The sequence below is a fragment of the Dipodomys merriami genome, unplaced genomic scaffold (genome assembly GCF_024711535.1).
Source record: "Dipodomys merriami isolate MVZ:Mamm:240054 unplaced genomic scaffold, mDipMer1.0.p SCAF_84, whole genome shotgun sequence".
NCBI lineage: Eukaryota > Metazoa > Chordata > Mammalia > Rodentia > Heteromyidae > Dipodomys > Dipodomys merriami.
The window spans coordinates 2,808,722-2,830,242 of NW_027206446.1; the positions used below are offsets into that span (position 1 = coordinate 2,808,722).

The 21,521-nt window shown below is 36.4% G+C and overlaps 1 protein-coding gene across 5 annotated transcripts in view; it reads right to left on the minus strand.

The window, feature by feature from the left end:
• The window catches only part of Sox5 (SRY-box transcription factor 5), an 857,426-nt gene that overhangs the window by 393,407 nt on the left and 442,498 nt on the right, over window positions 1-21,521 (minus strand). For 4 of the 5 annotated variants that reach the window (XM_070011779.1, XM_070011777.1, XM_070011776.1 and 1 more), the window contains one exon: window positions 18,989-19,116. In XM_070011779.1, coding sequence (XP_069867880.1) covers window positions 18,989-19,116 — 128 coding nt within the window. Of the gene's footprint in view, window positions 1-18,988; window positions 19,117-21,521 lie in introns of those variants that run through there. The other variant, XM_070011780.1, reaches the window with a different exon arrangement.

Genomic DNA, 21,521 nt, shown 5'->3' on the forward strand with positions numbered 1-21,521 from the left:
GCTAGGAGAGCCCAGTTTGACATTGATTTAATCCCCCTAGCTGGGTCATTATTCATGACCTTCTGAAAAAAATAGCTTGATAAACATTCTTCATATACTGATTTTGCTAAATATAATGTGAGAAAGTAAAAAGATAATGCTCCTAATTTTCTTTAAAACTAAGCATCTTTTCTGGGTTTATCATTTAAAAAGCCAGAGGTACAAAAGTAAACTTATATTAAAAACAGAATTATGACCAAGGTCAGAATATGAGAACTCTAGCTTATTTGATAAACCATTATCAAATTTTTATTACCTTGAAATCAATGATTTCCACCAAGATTAATTTGTTTAATCTTTCCAAACAAGTTTAAAGGAAAAATACAGGAAAAAGAATTAACCAACTCCTGATTTCATAACAAAAGAACAGAAAATTGAGCTCAAGTTGATTACAAGTGTATAGACTATTCTCCTAGAAAGTAAAACCTATCTTAAAATACAAAAGAAAATAATAAAAGCCTTTTATATGAAAGAAAATTCCCAAATAAGATAGGTAATATCAGAATTTCAAGAATTAGAATTAGGTCTTATGTACTTACACTTAAGGACCCAGAACAACTGAACACCTCCTAAAGTACTATGATAACAGAACTACATTGAAAAATAAAAGTCATAAGTAGAAATCAATAGTTGTACATACATAATGACAACAGCTATTGGAAACAATGGGAAAAAGACTATATTAGCATTAATAACCAAAATATTGAATACTAGGATAAATTCATTCATAGACAAGACTTTTCTGAAGAAATCTTTGAAACTATATGAAAAAACAGACCAAGTTCTTGCATAAGCAGCATCATATCAATATCATAAAAATATGACTCCATCATAAATCAATACATGTACTTAAAGAGTACAAAATTAAAGGCTATTATATGTTTAAAAAACTAAACACGCTAAATTTTAAAAACAGATAATCAAAAAATGCTAAAAAAACAAGAACAAAAGGGTCAGTACACTAACATTTAAGACACAGTATAGTTTTAATTAATAAAACAATGTCATACTGAATGACCAGCAAAAAAGAAGAGAAGTGTAGATAAAAATCCACAATTTTTTTCTATTTGTAAGCAATATACTTGTCATCCAACTGATATTATTTGAGTACTTATGATTAATATAATAATAAATAAATCCAAATGGACTGAGATTGCAACATAAGAAATAAGGCTATAAATTACTAGGGGAAAGAAAAAAAAAACCTGAACAAACTCAAATGCAATTTTAGGGAGGAGAAAGTAACACCAGATCAAACACAGACATCACAAAACCAGTGAATAAAAAGTCCATCAGTATAGTGACCAAAAACAACAAAATGTCAAGAGGTATTATAAAAACCAAAAGGTACACAAGGACCATACCCAAGAAAAAGGAGACCACCCTAGATAAGACTGTTTTTCTAATCAATGAGAGAATGATCAATAACTTAATAGGAAAACAGGTTAATAATATAAATTATTCTAAGAAAAAGAAGTAGAAAGGTATCTTCAATAGATAAAGACACTCAACAATATACATTGTAATAAAAATATAATTCTCAACCAAAATGTGATGAGCATATTTAAACTATCAGGTTGGCAATGAAAAATCAAAGCATCACCATAAAGGAATTAGCTCTCTCCTGTGCCGTGCTTATTTCCTATGCCATTGACTGTGCCTCACATAGGCTGTTTTCTTTGGTCAATGCAACACAGGGCTTCTATAGAAATGACAGATTTGGCCCAATTATCTTGGAAGATTTGACCTCTACTATATTGGAAGAAATATGTAACTGAAATTCAAAGTCAGTGCATATATTCTGGGGGATATGTACTAGCTTGGATATGCTTCAGATTTGAAGATGATAATTGATATTTGTGTTCTATGTAACTATGTCTGTGCTTGGCTTTCTAATTCAGAATCCTCTCTCTCAACATATCATACCTCCATGTTCCAACTACATTAGTCTGTGGCACATTTTGTCAACACATTCCACCCTCCATCATTTTGTCTGAACTATATAGTACTCCTGGGACTCTTTCTACCCTCCCTCCCCCCAATTTATCAGGCTAATTCTATTCATCCTTAATTATTCATCAAGGTATTATTCCCTATTAGAGTACTATCAAGATCTGTCACTCATTTTTCTTCTTTAATGCCCAACAGAACATGAATTCTCACCATTTGACTCTGCTCTATAAAGATAGTTGCTTGCCTTTTACATTATTTTATCCTCAAGACAATTTCACAGCATTGAAATACCATGGCATTCTCTACCTAAAGAAAAAAATTTCAGAAGGTTTTGGAACTCTTTGCTTGTGTACACTAGTATTGCTGGACTATTGTATAATTTGTTTCTCAAGCTTCGGCAAGACTCTAACACCTCCAGGTTTATAAGCTGTACTTTCTCAAAGAAGCACGCCAAAGATAAGGATTTAAAGGTGAGTCATAACACGTTGGAATAGCCATTGAAAACACAATAAGCAGTGGATTGACAGAAGTTTTGGAATTTAGGATTGTTAGGTGGGAAAATTGATGCTAGCCTGAATGCTATACAACATACAGAACATCTTACAGAATCATGTAACTTAGAGATCAAAATGTAACACTGAAGTATGTAAAAATATAAGAGAAAAAGGTAGTTTTTTTTCATACATGTACAAAGTTGGGTGGTAAGGTGAAGAAAACAAACTGGACAGGACAGCAATTCAAGAATGTACAAAGAATAAGAATTAAAAAATAAAGAGATCAATTTAGTGGCTCAAATAAATGTGCCATTAAGTAGTCACTAATGAGAGACACTTTTCAAAGACCAGGAGAAGAGATCATCTTAGTTAAAATGAAGACATAAATTCTACAGATCTACACCAACTTCACATACTCCCATACAGCCTGTAAACACACACACACACACACACACACACACACACACACACACACACACACACACACACACACACACACACACACACACACACACACACACACACACACACACACACACACACACACACACACAAAACATGGCTTAGTGGAAGACTGCTCACCTAGCATGCACAAAACCCCGGGTTCAATTCCTAAGTTCCCATAAACAGAAAAGCCAGAATTGGAACCGTGGCTCAAATGGTAGAGCACTAGCCTTGGCAAAAGAAACTAAGGGACAGCACCCGGGCCCTGAGTTCAAGCCCCAGGACTGGTAAAAAAAAACAAAAACAAAAACAAAAAAAAAACCAACAAAAAAACATATTTCATTGTTTTCTCCATAAGGAAGATTTGAGAAACATTATAGAGTCTTTCAATTAAACATTACATAAGAAAAAGAAAAGTCTCTTTGAGTAGGTATACTCAAGGAGAAAATAAACCGGTAACAGGAAAAAAAAATACCCGCCGAAATTTAAAAATGTCTAAAAATTTAGAGGAAAAGTAATGGTCTAGCTTTACTTTCATAACACAATAGACCTCTCTATTCATTTCATAATGGCATTAATCCCTGTCAAAATCAACTGCCATTCAATTTTTCCATGTGGCCAGATGTTGTTTTGGCAATTAGGCAGACACTGCCATTTTGATTGTATTTAAAGTGATCAATCGCCCACTGTGGCCCTTTCCTTCAAACAGAAATGATTTGAATATTATTTTTAATCTAAAAAATATTCCATTTCGATATCATTGTTGACAGATTTTTCTGTGGCTTTATTTCAAGGTCCTGTTAAAATCATTAGTGATGTTGTGCCAAAGGCAGAATCTCATAAGCAACCTGAACATTTTGCTTCAATCCAAAAGAAACACATAATTCAATAAAAGAAAATTTAATAATGTCCAATTTAAAACTGTTAAATTAAATGAACAGAATCTAATGATTTCATCTTATCATTCTGATATTCTCTAAGCAGAGCAAGGGAACAATAAATACTATTATATATGTTAAAGATTGTCAATATTTTTTGGTTCAAGGATAGCAAGATAATTCTTCTAGAAGAAAACTGGGCTATTACATCAAAGATATTCTAATTAATGTATCTAAGATTATAAAAAGGGAAGACAACCTCTTAAACATATTCAAATTAATTATTTGAACAAGTAGGAAACTGTTTTGCTAATATTCTGATGAACATAGAAATAAGAAATGTTGCCTAAACACAAAACTAGCCATGAAGAACTGAAATGAGATGTCAGCTGTGATATGTCAAAAAAATACAAAAAAATTATACTTTTGTGTCATCTATCTGAACTTCTGGCTGTATACCTTCACTTTAATAAATTATAAAAGCAGATGAGAATTCAAGGAATTGCCCTTGAGCCTCAAATCTGCCACATACATTAAGAGCAAATTTCGAGGGGTGGGGCTAGACTGGTTAATTTAAAAATCTGACATTACAGAGTAATAACTTCTTTACCTTGAATCAATTGTGTATGAATGAGCGAAGTATAAAAAGTTGAAGGACTTTTAAGTTTTATTCAATGGATAATTTTGTACTAGAAATGTACATTATTTTAAATAGACACTCTGAAAATAAAAATCAAGCTGCTTGTAAAACATTTATAATTGCTTTAAAAAAAAAAAAACTTGAGCAGCAATCTTCAAACTTTTTAGCCTAGGAATACTTTTTCAAAAACACAAATAAAATGGGACAGAAATTTTAGAAAGAAGAGAAATATTAAAGAACGGGGATTTGTGTGTAAAGGGGGAATTGGGGATACAATTATGATGGAAGCATATTTCAGCAAGCCTCCCTTGTCAAAGAAAGTCATAAGTTGATGAAGAAAAAAAAATCCAAGAGAGGAGGAAAATAATAGTTCAAAAGAATTTAGAAGTAGAGATTCCTATCTTTCACATATGCCCAAAAGCCAAGGGTTTCCCTTTGACCGGCATGCTTGTTGGCACCGCTCTCAAATGCTAAAGGCCAGCAGTAGTGATCCTGGGTTATATTTTCCACGATTCACATTAGTTCTCAAGGCGGGTGTTTAAATATTCTTTCCCCCTTGCTCTGTATCCATTCCTGGATCAGGAAAGATCATTTCTCAGTTATAATTTGATGCTTCCTCAGAAGACGCCATGCTAAGCTAGGGTGCCAGGCCAGGAGGCCTACCTGGTTCAGCACACCTCTCCTCCTTCTAGATCGGTCTTGCACAGGGCCTGGGCCCAGCACTCTGGCAGATGGGTCCATCCTGGCTGTTCACAGCTGCTCCTTTCCCTCTGCGTCTCTGTGCTCTCCCACCATCCGGGCAAAGGCGATGGGACAGCATGGAGCCAGTGTCCCGTGGGCACCTGAGGCCCAGCAGATGACGGAGCCGCAGCAGGCCCTGCGGCCCACCCCTCCATCACAGCTCCGCAGCCCCGGGGCCTCCGTCCGGCCCTGCAGCTCCTGCGCCTCCACCCCGGCACACCTCGAGGCACAAGGCCCGGGCAGCCCGCCATGGCTCTCAGAAGCCCGGCAGGTTGGCTTCTGCTTTTAACAAGACGTAACATTTGAACCCAAACCGGGCCGCAGCCTGAGGGGCACCGACGGCGGCTCCCATCAGGCTCTGCGCGGGCTGGAGGCCCGCAGAAGCCACCAACTGCGCATGCTTCCCAGAAACCCGTGCGCGGGAGCCACCAGCCCACAGCCGAAGCAACCAGGCGCAGCTGGCTCCCAGCAGCCCACGCGCACAAGGAATACGGAAGACAGCGCAGGTCTCCAGCCTCCCAGCGGCCCCTGCGCGGGTAATGCGAACGACGCTCACAGCCACCAGCGGCTCATAACTCCCAGCAGCCCACGCGCGAGCGCAAGCGCACTCGAGGAATAGAGAACGAGGCTGACCAGCTGCGCATGCGGGTCACGTTGACTCCGTTGGCCCACACGTCATCATCCTGAGCCGCAGCCACTGCACCGTCCAGGGCGAACCACTGGAGTCACCCTGATCGTTCATCCTCCAGAACCGGAAGTTGGCAGATCCGGAACCGGAAGTTGGCGGTGTCCAGAACGCCGAGCCGTCCAGGAGGACTCCCCGGCCGTTTTCACAGTAAGTGCCGTTCTGTCCCGTCCTGTCCGTGTGTCCTTTGGCTTCCCTCGCAGGTAGGGGTGAACAGCTTGGACCTCTGCAGCCCCGCCGTGAGCGGGGACACCAGAGCTCCCACTCCTACACAGGGCCGCGACCAGAGCTGGGCCGCCGCGTGCCCTCCCCGCCGCCCACCGGCCACGCATTCACTGCCTACGGGGATCTGACGCCCACCGGCCCCGCACCGCGGGGACTGCTGCCCACTGGCCCCCCATCACGGGGTCTGACGCCCACCGGCCCCCCCATCACGGGATCTGATGCCCACCGGCCCCCCATCACGGGGATCTGACGCCCACCGGCCCCCCATCACGGGATCTGACACCCACCGGCCCCCCCATCACGGGAACTGACGCCCACCGGCCCCTCATCACGGGATCTGACGCCCACTGGCCCGGCACCACAGGGACCTGACGCCCACCGCCCCCCATCACGGGATCTGATGCCCACCGGCCCCCCATCACGGGGACTGACGCCCACCGGCCCCCATCACGGGATCTGACGCCCACCGGCCCGGCACCACAGGGACCTGACACCCACCATCACGGGATCTGACGCCCACTGGCCCGGCACCACAGGGACCTGACGCCCACCGGCCCCCATCACGGGATCTGATGCCCACCGGCCCCCATCACGGAGGTCTGATGCCCACCGGCCCCGCATTCACACTGCCTACAGGGACCTGCTGCCCGCGGGCCACCGCACTCATGAGGACCTGATGCCCACCGGCCACCGCACCCACAGGGATCTTACGCCACCCCCACCCCCCCTCACCCCCCCCCCCCCCCGCACTCACACTGCCTACAAGAATCTTCCACTTTTGCCATTTGTCCTGCAGCTTCTTAAAGAGACCTCCCGGATACACTGATACTCATGCGTAGAAATTGTGCTTCCCACTCCTCTGCGCGTGCTGGGTCACTACTAAGTTAAGATTTCCACGCAGCAGTGTGAATCGCCCTGTCCAGGGGCCAGAGCTGAGAGATGACAGATGAAAACTTAATACTTTTTTGATGATTACTCACCACCGCCAGGGAACGATACTGAGTACGGATCCTCAGATACACAATACTCAGATATTGAAAGTATCCAAAGGAGGGGAGGGGAAAGCAAGTGAAATCTTGTCTGTTTTTTCTCCCCAAAAGAGAAGTAAGAAATTTATTTATGTATATATTTTGCTAGAAAATGAGAGACAGGAAATGTTATATATGGATTGTCACCATAGACATCTATGATAAGGTGTATATTAGGATGCAGATAAATACATAAAAGTTAAATTGACTTAAGTAAAATATCTTGTTGGGCCATTAGTGAGATTAAAGAAATGCGATGAAGAAAAAACTATATATCTAATTAGCTGGCACAGGTCAATTTTATTAATTTAATTAGCAAACGGCACCGTTTGTAGAATATTGTCACTTCATGTACAAGACCAGGCAAATTAAGATACCCTAAATCAGAAGTACATTTACCAAATGTGACTTTAACAAAACCCAACTTAGCACCTCAGTCCATTGTACAATTTATATGGCTTATTAAGAGCTGTGGGTTTCTATTGCTATTGTATTGTATCGTAAGTGATGATTGGATTGTATGACTTATCACTAGCCCTGGAAAGATCAAAATGCAAAAATATAATTTTTGGTACTATCATAAAGTTGAAAAAAACAAAAGGTTTACAGGTGTGTTAGACAATATGTATATAGTTAGCTATAATAAGTACATATTAAGTGAAATACATCTCAGAAAACAATAAAACATAGTAAATAAAACCAGACATTTACTGTATCAAGTCAGGAACCACACAAGTTCAAGTTCTAGTTTCTCTCCTTATCCTCAGTTGCTTTTGTAGATTGATGATGATAATGCTATCTATTTGCTAAGATGACATAAGTGTTCAATATTACCGTAAAATAAAAAATATTTTAAAACTCTGATAGGCAATATAAATGCTAGAAGTTATTACAGCCAATAAAGAAATTTCATAAACTTAGAAAACTGGCTTCAGTGTATAAAATAAGTCACACAAATTCCTACGTAAAATGACCCTTGCAATAATACTGCTCTTCATTCTAGTTGTTATATTTTCCTCTTCAGTGATGTTGAAAAGAGCAATAAGATGCTTTCTAGCAGCTCTGTTTAACCCAGTCAATTATTTTCAGATTGTTTATGTTGCCTACAATGCATACCACAAGAAAAGAAATAAAAACATTAACCATCTGAAATGAGTTTTTAAATGTTAAGATTATTTAAGCATTTCATTTGTTATCTGATTTCTATGATGTATAACTTAAATATATACTCTGTTAGGAAATGTATTTGAAAAGTCAACACTAGGTGGGTTCATAGTAATGAAGTGAACATTTTGAATTGTAATGTGAGAAATGCTTCTGTGTAAAATAGATGTACTCTAGTGAAAAAAGCCAGTTGAAACAGCAAAGTAAAAAGCTTAACTGGCATTTTCAGAAAGACATTTTAAATTCACAGAAATACGAAGTAAAATAAGTAAATATGCAAAATAATTGGAATTGTTTCTTGAAAGAGTAATTTTGCTTCTGCAACAAAAAAAGGTAGTCTTAGGTCTTCTACAGGCAATATGTAATGTACAATAAAAATAGCATCTGATATTCATTGTATAATTCAGTAATCTTTTTTATTATTTTAATCATATACATATATAAAAACCATGTTTTAAATTACTAAATTTTATTTCTGCACTATAACACTGAAGGACAGTAGGAAATGTAAATAATTATATACTTTGGTTACATGATAATGTAAGCTTAGATTCATTTTTCTTCAATACTGGGATGTGGATTCAGGCTTTGTGATTGATCTGCCACTTGAGCCAAACCCCTAGATCTTTTTACTTTAGTTTATTTTTCAAGCTTTTCTCCTAACCAACCTCAGACTGTATTTCTGCATCAGTCACTTTTACATAACTGGATTACAAATGTACACTTCCACACCCAAAGTATTATCCTCCTATCTCCCCTTCCCATGTAGTTTGAAGCAATTTCTGTCACTACACACAGAAGAAAGCCTTCTGAACTAAGTACCAGTAATAAATAATTAAAATACTATTTAGGATCAACAGACCTTAAGTTTTTCCTCTCTTATCAAGATGACTGATAATCGTGGCTCAAATATTTGCTGAATCGGAAATCTTTGGTACAAATACTTTACAAGAAATAATTGTGAATGCTTTGAGTTTGGCTCTGGTGTTTGTATTATCATTACTATCATATAGATTAAGAAACTGAATCAGAGGCATAAGGCTGTTTGCCAAAGGTTAACTAGCAAGCTCAGGCCAGAAAGTGACACTCTTCATATCTCTACTAGTTCTTTCCTCTCATTTCAGCTAAATATTCTCAAAGTGGCATCTACTCTTGCTGTATATAGCATTTAACCACGTTGCACTCACTTCTCAGTGAAATAAAGTGTGACTTTCACCCACAGTTGATGCTGTGACTAACATTAATGTCCATCTCTTAAGATTAACACTGATCTCCATAGTATCAGGTTTAGTGGAAGGACTTAAGCTAGACCCTGTCCAAGTTCTATTTTATTCAGTATTTTCTCTTCCATTACCACAGATCCCCAGTTTTACATTTGACTTCTCCATCTACCCTTTCTTGGGTTTCTTTCTTTCTGTTTTACATAACCTTTGAAAGCTGGAATTATTTTTCTTTGGAACACTTCTTCACACTCTTCGTCTCCCACTATTTATTTATTCTCTTGGTTTTTAATGACATCTAAATATCAAGACTCTCAAATAATATTAAAATCTCAGACCATCTTCTCACTTTGTCTCTCCTCTTGGATATCATATAGGTATCTCAAACTCAGCGTGTCCCAAAATAAAACTTAACACCTCTCTACACACACCAAATTTTCTCCCATGATAAATGGAATTGACATCCACCCAATTGTGTGTACCCCAAGCCTTGAAGTCAGTTTTTCTTGACTCTTTTCCATCCTCACTCTCCCAAATCTGTTTAGTTTCCAAGTGTTTCTGGTTCTAGTTCATAAATACATAATTACTTGTCTTGATAGTCACTGTGACCATACTAGTCCAAAATAAATATCTCTTGCTAAAATTCTGTAATAATCTCTGATGTTTCCTAGCTCTCCTCATTCTTGTCCTCCTCCGATCCATCCCATCACGCCCATACTGCTATTCTTCAAGCAAAATCTGATCCTGCTGTTTCTCAAGCTTCAAGTGTTTTCAGAATTATTAACTCAAATTGAAACTAAAATCTCAAACAAACCCCATTGTGTAAGTTCTAGTCACATAAAGTTTAAGTAATTCTACAAAAGTTGACTTCTGCCCTTAACTATTTTCTCGGGGATTATTATTTTTTATCCATTTTTGTATTAAAGTCTACTTGTACTTCAAGTTTCAATGTAAATTCTCCTTCTTATGTCTATTGTTCTACCTCTAAACTAAGCCAGCTCAACTAGTAATACAATTGTTGTAGTGTTGGTTGTTGGTTTTCCATCCCAATTGTTTTCAGAATGAAAAGTAACAACTTCACATATCAAAACAGTTAACAATTTATATTAAAACATTAGCAGATAATAATCAGGTGCCAATTCAAAGAAGGCTGAGTATGCTTCAGGACTGCATAATTTTGGTTTTCTAAAAAATCAATTGTGCAGTTCAGTAGCATTTTATATATATATATATATATATATATATATATATATATATATACATTCATAATGTGGTGCAATTATTACCACTATCTAGTTTCAAGATGATTTTTATCACTCCAAACAGAAACTCTATAACCATGAAACAGCCCTCCTCACCATCTTCCATTTTCCCATCTTCTGGTAACCTCTAATCTGTCTTTTGCTACAAATTTGTCCATTACTTATTTCATGTAAGTTTAATCATACAGTTTGCCCTTTGATTTCTTCTACCTAGCAGAACATTTGCAAAGACCATTGAAACAGAAACACATATCATGTAAGTAATATTGTGCGCTATGTACACACCACACATTATTTATTCTTCTGTTGATAAACATTTCAGTCACTTTTATTTTTAAGCTATTGTGAATCATACTATAATGAACAATAAAAATCTGTTTGAAGCTAGGTGCCAATGGATCATGCCTGTAATCCTAGTTTCTCAGGAAACTATGATATTAGAATCCCAGTTCCAAGCTGGTTTGGGCAGACCAATCGTGAGACACTTATCTCCAACTAACCAGCAACAATCTGAAACTAGAAGTATCACTCAAGCAACAGAATGGAATAAATGGAAAAAAAAAAAAAACAGCAAGAGCATGAGGCCCTTAGTACAAGCCCCAGAGCTGGCGTGCGCGCGCGCGCGCACACACACACACACACACACACACACACACACACACACACACACACACACACACACACACACACACACACACACACACACACACACACACACACACACACACACACACACACACACACACACACACACACACCCAAAATATTTTTGAGGCCTTGTTCTCAGTTCTTCTGTGCTTATAAATAGACGCAGAACTATTGGGTCATATCATAACTCCACATTTAATTTTTACAGGAATTACCACTTTTCAACAGTAGTCTCACAACAATGTATGATGGTACCAGTTTTTCCACATCCTTGACAACACTTGATTCTTCCTAATATTACTTACAGTATATTTATATTCATTCTACTTGATGTGTCTGCAGACATATTTATTCTGTTAACATGGTTCTATATACCCAGGGAAAAGGTTGGGAAGTGTTTACCTTTAAAAGATATAAATTAAATTAAGTATATGAATTATTTTTATTCACAGAAAGCAAACAACTGTAGAATTTTTGCATAGGAAATGAACATCATAGATATTACAATGGTTATAAAAATAATCAACTTTGGAAATAAATTTTTTCTTTAAAAAATGATAATAATTGGGGCTCAGAAGGTGGCTCAGTGGTAGAATGCTTGCCTTGCATGCATGAAGCCCAGGGTTCGAGTCCTCAGCACTACATAAGCAGAAAAAGCTGGAAGTGGTTCTGTGCTATGGCTCAAGTGGTAGAGCATTAGCTTGAGCTGAAAAGCTGAGGGACAGTACCCAGGCCCAGAGTTGCCCCACGGCAAAAAAAAAAAAAAAAAAGATAAAAATCAACTGCCTATTAAATGATTCTCATTTAGAAAAAGAAGCAGGATGTGTATTAAATTATTAGCTTTCCCAAGTATGTTCATTGTGTTGTCAATTGATAGATTTGGGGGAAATTTACACAGATTGAGAATTTCTAACTGATAAACATAATGAAAGCCCTTCATAACAATATTACACTCTCTTCAAAATAAATAAGTACTCATCTCCTTTTCTTATTTTATCAATGAATAAAATGACGCTTTAGAAGTAACATGTGTAAAATGAATAGAATCAGAGTAAGTTAACTTAGCAAAGTTTCATTGCAATACTAATTTCTGCAACCAATACATATTTATTAGGCATATTTACCAGTGAAATCTTAGAAATAGAAGATGGTGAGGAGGGCTGTTTAATGGTTATAGAATTTCCGTTTGGAGTGATAAAAATCATCTTGAAACTCATTTTGGTATTGAGAAGGCTATAGCATAGGGAAAGGGCAAAATACTTGCCAAAACAACGAAACATAAAATTAATTTGTAGGATCATAATTATTTAAATGAACGAGTCAATGCAGAAGAAGAAAAGTGGTTAGGGACAAAATTTTGATCATATGAAAATAATTAAGTACATGTTAGCAAGAAAAAGAATTAGAAGAACATCTAATAAGAAGAAAAGTATAAGCTCAGTTTGGTGATTCTTCATTCCCCTGATCCCAAGCACTTTGGAGGTTAAGGAGAGAGGACTGTGCTAATGAGAGCAGCCTGGACCACAGAGTGACTTCTAGGTGGGCCTTCCCTATGTCATGAGGCTCTCAAAATAGAAAAGAAACGAATGGAAAAAAATTATATGTGCAGCGATTAAATACAAATTATCAAGGCAGAAATGATCTACATATACTTGAGAAAATCTGTAAAGAAACAGGATGATAAAAAAAAAGAAACTACAGGCCCAGCACTGGTGATTCACACCTGTAACCCTAGCTATTCAGGAGACTGAGCTCTGAGGACGGCCTTTCAAAGCCAGCCTGGGGAAAGAACATCCGTGAGACTCTTACCTCCAATGAACTACCAAAAAACTGGACATGGATCTGTTACTCAAGTATTAGAGCTCTAGCATTTAGCAACAAAACTCAGGGGCAGTGCCCAAGCCCTGAGTTCAAGGCTAAGCCCAGCACACTCACACACACACACACAAAATGTTAAAAAGATAATAAATAGAATTAGACATAATATATCCTACATATATAAGCTAATATAAACCTGTATTTAACACCTCAAAAAAGATCAGGTATAGTACATGAAAGACCAAATACCACATGTTGATTATTGGGTTCTATTTATGCTTGTACATATCCAGGCATAACTTTATTTTTAACATTTGTGTTAGATATTTGTTGAGTTTTCTGAAATGCAATTTGTTCTATCTTGATTATAGTCAGTTGTGCAGGGCTACTAATTACACATTTGTGTTACAGAAGCTCTACGATGTAATTTTTTTCATATGGAGCAGTGTGATATTATTATTAAGACCATGAAATCTAAACAGAAGCTTTCTGATTTTACATTCTAGCTGACACCCAATAACCCCTCCTAACACCTCAGTTCCCCCATCTGGAAAGTGAGTCTGATACAGGAAAATTAATAAAAATAATACCACTTACTCAATAGTGTCATTAAAAGGATGAAACCAAGGAAGAGTTAGATGGTACATAGGTTCATAGATGGCTAGATTGATACATGATAGATACCATATATTTGTATATATATAGCAATAATGACTTGCAAAAATTATGCACAAACTTTTATTATTAAATATGAGAAAATAGTTATATCTTTTCAGAATTATATTCAACCCATCTTCTTACTGAACATAATAAAAGATAATTCTTCTTGTCTGACTCATAAGCAAAGTTCTTATGGGTAAATTAGAATTGTCACGTTGCTTCCATTATTGACATAGCCCCATGTAGAATTGATACAAGTCATTTTAGTTACTAAGCAATGACAAAAAGAAATATACTTAATATATATTTGTAAACTTATAGGACAAATGGTGTTCTTTGCTTTACTTTTTGAAAAGTGCTGATTTAAACATAAAAACAGAATGGTGTAAAGTAGAACTTAAAACCTTTAGGAAGTCACAAAATTCTAATCTCTGGACCATTCATAAGACTATTCTGTATATATAATGCAAATGTATTATATATACGTATCCATGCATACATCTATGTGTAGATATGTATATGTGTGTATATATGTATGTATACATTTAGAAGAGGGAAACAAAGATCAGTAGAATCCGAGAAATGAATCAAAGGATTGGCCTAATTTTGCTGTATTACATGTAAATGTTCATAACATTTGCTAGGACATGATTAGAAGTGAATTTTGGTCATAAAGTGAATATTACTTGCGATGTGACATGGAAGTCCACCAGACAATCATTTGAAAGTTGATTTAAACTGTCATAAGAATATGTATATCATTATAATAATTTATGAAGCCTCTTTCATATGCATGGAGGTGAATAAAGAACCTTCGCCTACCAATAAACCTTTCGTACATCTTGTACACACTGTATATTTTAAAATATCAAACAAAAATGTTGAGGGTAATAGCTTAACACTGTAACCTTACCTACTTACGAGGCAGAGATTAGAGGATTGTGGTTTGAGTCTAGGCAGGGCAAACAAACAAACAAAAAAAACCCTGTTCACTAAATTACATCTCAACCAGTAGCAGGGTGCAGTGATGCATGGCTGTTATTCCGAATATATGGGGCACAATAGCCAGGCTCAGCAATTTATAGCTGTCATTCATTCCCTGCAACTCAGGGACACACCGATAGGAAGTTTACGCCGAGGTATACAACAAAACCCTTTCTGAAAAATAACCAATATAAAAATGCCTCAGAGTATAGCTCACATTCCAGAGCCCTTGAGTTCAAACAAGAGTAACACCAAAACTAAACAACTTTTAAAAATGCTATCTTTTATTAAACAGTAACAACAAAAAAAGCCCTTTTAATTTGAAGTGACTAAACCACTAAAAAGAAAAAGTAAAGATGGGAAAGAATAGAATCTCTCAGAAGAAAAGAGATCCTGGTTCTACCAGACATCCTGTCTGGGAAATATATTTGCATACCCCATGTATTGACTAAGCTTTGTATTTAAGTCCATTTTGTTCCCTGCTCCCACAAATACCATATGAATTATTTGGGTATAGAAAGCCAGGACAATACTAAAGAGTAAGATTTGCCTTAAAAGATCAGCATTAATTGGTAATTCCATGTGAATAATTTTAGTCAACGTCAGTTTCTTCCACAACTTCATGAAATCACCACCCCAATATTAGAGTTAATTTTTGAAGGCATGAGTAAGAGAGAATGAATTTGGAATTTGGAACACCATATGAAATGATGTCTGCTGTTCCTTCAACCCATCCCCTCCCAGCCTACAAAGTAGAGTTGTTAGGACCCCTGAAAAAACAGAAAAGTAGTACCATTTAAGTGTCTCTAATGTTAAAACCCATAATCTGGATGTAGTCAGAGAGAGAGATTAAGTCATGGTATACAGACACTGCCACCCTCCAATAAACAATCAATGAATAATAGTATAACTGTAGTCCAAAAATTAATTTGTAGGCTAAATAGTCTTTATCTTTGTCTAGCTAGATTATTCCAAATGAATTCTTAACTGTTTCTGTAGGAAAATGTGTTGAGAGTTCTCAATTCCAAACAAACTACTTGAAACAACCTGTTTACAAGTTTAGGACAGCTTGTACACTGTATGTTTTGGATTTAAGAAGTTAAATGACACCTTACTGTATAAAAGTGTTTATGGCATGTGATTCATATAACTATTATTAATCTTCTTCAATAAATTTCACTGAAATACCCAAAGGTGTGCTAAAATTTAAACCACTGCAAAATGTGCTTGGTAAATTTCCAAGAACAGATTGACTTGTGATATTTTCAATGTCCAAAAATTCATCTTTCAGTCACAAAGTAAAGAATGCCATGTTGCATATTTCAACACTTACGTCTTTCACCTTAAATAAAAATGAAATCTAAATGTAGCTAACACCAAAAGCAAACCAATCAAAAATATTAATGTTTAAAGTGCCTTTGATTTCGTTTTAAAAGACAGGAAATAAAACTTTGGAGTTGGTAATAAGAAGCTTGGATAATATTAAAGATACTCAAAAACTAAAATCAGAGGCTACAGAAGTGATATCAATTTCCCAAAATACCATTGCGTGTTATTGATGCCCAAAAGCTTTCAGATGGCCTTTGAAATCACTGAACAGTCCTTCACCATAAATGATAGAAATGATGTTAAATGTTTTCTGTCCATCTAAATGACAAGAATGTACTGTCTTTATCATAAATCAAGCTAGAGATAAGTCAATGAAAGTTTAGGTATCTTTTTTCACTCTGAATTACACACTTATCTCTAAATTATCTTAACTGTTTGAAATTTAAGACCAATCAACACTAACAAACAGCTATTGTCTGAATATTTTTACCCACTGTTAATGAATTAAATACAATTCCTCAAGACTCAATGTTTCATAAACTTTATGTACTGCCAATTAATAATTAAATACTTAGATAGCATATGTTATCTCTCCTCTATTTTTTTGTTTTCAGATGTATTTTTAGTTCTAGTCATTGCCTTTCTGAACTTAAATATTACACTTAAATTACCATTTGTTCATCAGTTATATCAATACCTACTTCTTCCAATTAATGAGAGGTAATTAATCCATACTCCACCTCTCTTGCCCACAATAAAATTTGAGCTATAACTTTATTTTATATTATGAAGGTTTGTCATTTATATTGGTTTGTCATGTGATTTAAAATGACTATAGCTTGATTTTTAAAATGAAAAAAAATTAAATTGGCCTAATAGAAAATTTAACAGTAATATCTTAACATTTGTTTTAAAGATGAAATTTCCACGCTTCAAAATCTGCTCTCATTTTCTCAAACTTTCTTGTCTTAGCCATACTTCACTTTTATAACAACTTATAATTCATGTGTTTGTTTTCCTAAGATCCCTTCGCTTGTTTTGCTTTTGGACTACTTGAATAATCTTTGCATACTGAGCAGGTGATGACTAAGTAAACAAAGTTATTGCCTGATTAAAAGTCTCTTTTACAGAATACAAACTACAATTAAATGTCTTTTTGTCTAACTTTGAAGACATTGAGTAGTTGAAATTTTAATAGTGGTGGTATTCTAATATCTTTAAATGTGGTATTCCTTTAGATAGATAGTTTTTGTAAGGGGAAAGATATTAATATCTCAACAAAATGTTGCAATATAGAAATTGTCATATGTCCTATTTATGAATTAACTGCCATTAATATAAAGATTTCTGATATTTCAGGAAATACTTCCATATGCTTTAATTCTAATCATTTCCATTTTATGGTAATTCCATGCTAAAATAGAAACACCTGTAGTGTATTTCCTTTTGACCTTTCAGACAGAGAAATAAGACCCACAGCTTTTCTCCTTTCATTCTCGTTTAGCTTAGATGTATCTGATCTTTGTCCCTATCCTTGTTAGAATCCAAATCACAAGGTCTTCCTTTGAAGTTCAGGCTGGGGAATCGCCTGAGAGGTCAACCCTGGCAGTAGCTTGATCTGACTGGGCAAGAATACCTAGCTATGTGTACAGAAGAAGTTTGTTTTAGAATGTCTGCGGTTGGGATCTTGAGTCTGTGTGGGAATAGACAGTTGGTCTCACACATGTTCTCCTTGTGAGGAGTATCATGCTAAGGACAGGGGTCACCTGGACCCCTCTAAGTAGCCATCTAATCCGGCTTAGATCATTTCACAGGTCTCCTAAGCAATATCTGTATGCCTAACACCCACGGCGTCTGAAAAGTAGATGGGCCAGTGAAAACCCATCCAGCCACAGGGCAGGTCACAGGTGGTGATACTTCAAGGGAGGTATCAGTGTCCCTACTTCCTCTGAACATGGTTATCCCAGAGTCACTTTCCAACCTTTGCGTGAGCTACAAATTCAAATCATGCTTTAGCTTAGTTTCATTTCCCTAAGTACCATGAAGTAGTAGAATAGAGTATTTTTATTGTGTATGTACAATATAACTGGATTTCTATGGGTTGGGTATTGGCCAGTAAAAATTTGCATACTAGAGTTCTTCTAAATTGTGGCCTAATTTGCTAATCAGTCAGATTATTTCATGCTGAATAGAGAAGATCCATTTGAGCTGAAAGTTTACAATCAAGTCCTCTGCATGTATTTTAAGATCAAACAAAACAAAGGTAAACCAAAATTTAAATTACAACAACAAAAATAAAGTTCAATGTGCAAGTCAGGAACTCCCAGAAAAACAGAAAAAAAATTCTAAGCTGTTTTTCAGCATTGAGAACAAACCCCAGTTCTCTTTTGACTTCTCTGAGTTGTTCATTCCTCATTTTTACATATTGACTGGCTCATCCAGTTAGTAATGTGGTTGAAAACTTCTTATAGGCCATCACTGTGCTAAACAGTAAAGATATAATAGTGCATAAGGCCGAGTCCTTGCATTAAAGCAGCTTATAGACATAGTGGGTCAGATGAAGAGATCATTTCAAGGCGCTATGGTTAAGTGTTCCAACAGGATTATATGTAGAGCAAAAAAGCTACAGGGAACACAAGGCATAGAAGGAGAAAGGTTTAGTCCATTCTTGGAATAGCAGAGAGAATTTTCTAGGGAACGGACTTCTAAACTGAGGCTAAATCCTGGTTGTTGGAAAGAGATCTGTATGCTTTGTTTACTTGTATAGTGTACTCACAGTTCTAGCAGGAGACCGAGCAATCTGGGGAATATCAGTGTGTCTCAGGATGCCAGAGCCACCAAACTCAGAGAAGTAGTGAAGAAAGACCAGATGGAGTTGTATAATCCAGTTCTTAATGTCCTTGTCTGACATGGAAGAAAGAGCAATTATCAATGTTAAGTGGATACCTGACAAGAGGAAATAGCAATTATCAATGTAAGTGAATAACTGGCAAAGCAAAAAGACAAAACCAACAGATACAGACACTGTCATTCTCTACACCTACCACTCTCCTTAACAGGGGACCACAAGCTCAAATTAGGCTGTGCTATAAATCTGGGAAACTCAAGTTTGAAAATGTTGTTTAGTAAATATTGAGCAGTCATTGAATGTACCGGACAGCTAAGAATAGTTTCAATTACTTCATCAGCTGTTTCTTTGTAAATATGTCTTTAAACTATTTGAAAGTCCTTCAGAATAGCTTGTCTCTTAAGTATTTTAAGCATCCCTTCTGCAAGCTCAAATAGAAATTTCATTCATAACATTTTTCATTTGGTTCAAAAACAGTAACTGCTGCCCAACATTTTAATGGTTATATGTTTTATAATATTTATTGCATTTATATATAAATTTGTATATGTATATAATTTAATAAATTTATATAAAATTAGTTTCATATATTTATGTACACTTATTTCTGTTATACAAAGTGAACATTTATATATTTGTATATAAGTGTACATTTACATATACGAACATTATAAATAATATAAAATTAAATAAATGTAAATATATATAAATAAATTGGGGACATCAAGTGATTAGGTTTTTACTGTTTTTATATGATTTCTTCTCTATCAATATGAAATTGAAACGCATATTAAAATAAAACAACTTAAAAATCTATACTTCAAGTACATGGTTCAAGTTTGTCCACATTTTCTTATGGTATATGACAATATACAATGAGAAGCAGTGGGAAAAAAGTAACACTATTTCTAAAAGAAAACATCCCATCAATACACACAGAAATTAACCCACTACCTTAAAATACTTCTATGCGAGAAAAGGCTTACCAGAAATTAATGTTTTTATATTGCCATTATATCAAATGATCACAGTTTAGTTGCTTGAAATACATAAATATCCTATCCTCAAAATCAGAGGCTCAAAATCAGTTTCCCAAGGCTACAATTGAAGAGTAGGGTTGTGGTTCAATGTTCCAGTCTTTGCTTAGCACTCCTGAGGGCCTGATTTTGATACCCTTCCCTTAAAAAAAAAAAACAAAAAACCAAAATCGGGTCTAACTAAACTTTACAAAATATACACATGGAGATATAAAGGGAAAACCCTTACTTAAGTGTAAATTAATTTGATTTTCAAGTATTCAAAAAGACAGTATGAATTTAATTAGCTGGATTATTATTTAATTAGATGGATTTAAAAGGAGGGGAAGAAAAGGAAGAGGGAAAGAGAACAGAAGAGGCATGGAGAGAAGGAAAACAAAGGCAATAAGAAGAAGGAAGCTTTGACAGTTCCACAGTTACTTCATTGTTTTGCTGCATACGAAGAAGCACGGCCTGACCATTTACCACGGAATTTCTGGTAACCTGTACTGTAGTCCACAGGCAAGAGGTGGCAGGTGATGTGTAATTAGTGCATATCGAGTCATTGCCCACTTCTCCTACAATTCAAAACACTGAACGCAGGAAACACATGACCCATAAAACGGAATTTCCCCCTTCACCAGTAGACATCACAGTGACCCCAAAGCATAATTCAAGTCACTTCTTTCAGAATACAAAACATAAAACTCGAGGAAAGAATAGAACTTGCATCAATTGAAATAGTAATGCCAAAAAAGAAAAATCCATCACAGAGAAAGAGAGAGGTATCTCTCTCTCATTTCATTTGAAAATACACATGGAGTAGATTATGTTGCCAAATCCAATGTTTACAGTTAAGAGTTGCAAAGAAAGAAAAATCAGACAGGATTCCAAATTGTCATCATGACAACTTCATGTCAGCCTGCCACCAGAAGCTACATTGCTCTCAGATGCCTTGGAGTCCAAATGAAGTAACCTGTCTCCTTCGTATTCATTCCCCACACCCCTTTGGTGGTTCCAGGGCCACCTGGGATCCAAAATGAGAAAGTTCTTTCCAGAATCTTTTGATTAAAAATTTTCTTTTATATTCTTCCTGGGGAGCAAGAATAGTGAGGAGGAAAAAAATAAGGTGAAATGCATAGAAAAGACTACCTCTACAAATAGGTAATATTAAGAAGGAAATCTGAAGTGATTAAAATAAACAGGTGTACTGATGAAGGGAAGAAAAAAAGTAAATGGAAAGATGATTACCATGAATAAAATCAATGAGATTCTTAGTTGAATTTTCTCCCTACAAAACTTCCCAAATAGCTTTCAAATTTCAGAGAATAGGCCGCCATTAGCTAATTTGGTATGTACATTTGACAAAAGAATCCAAATTTTTCCCGGAGTGTGTTTCATTGTACATGACAGACACAATGCCTTTTCTGTGTAATTTTTTCCTT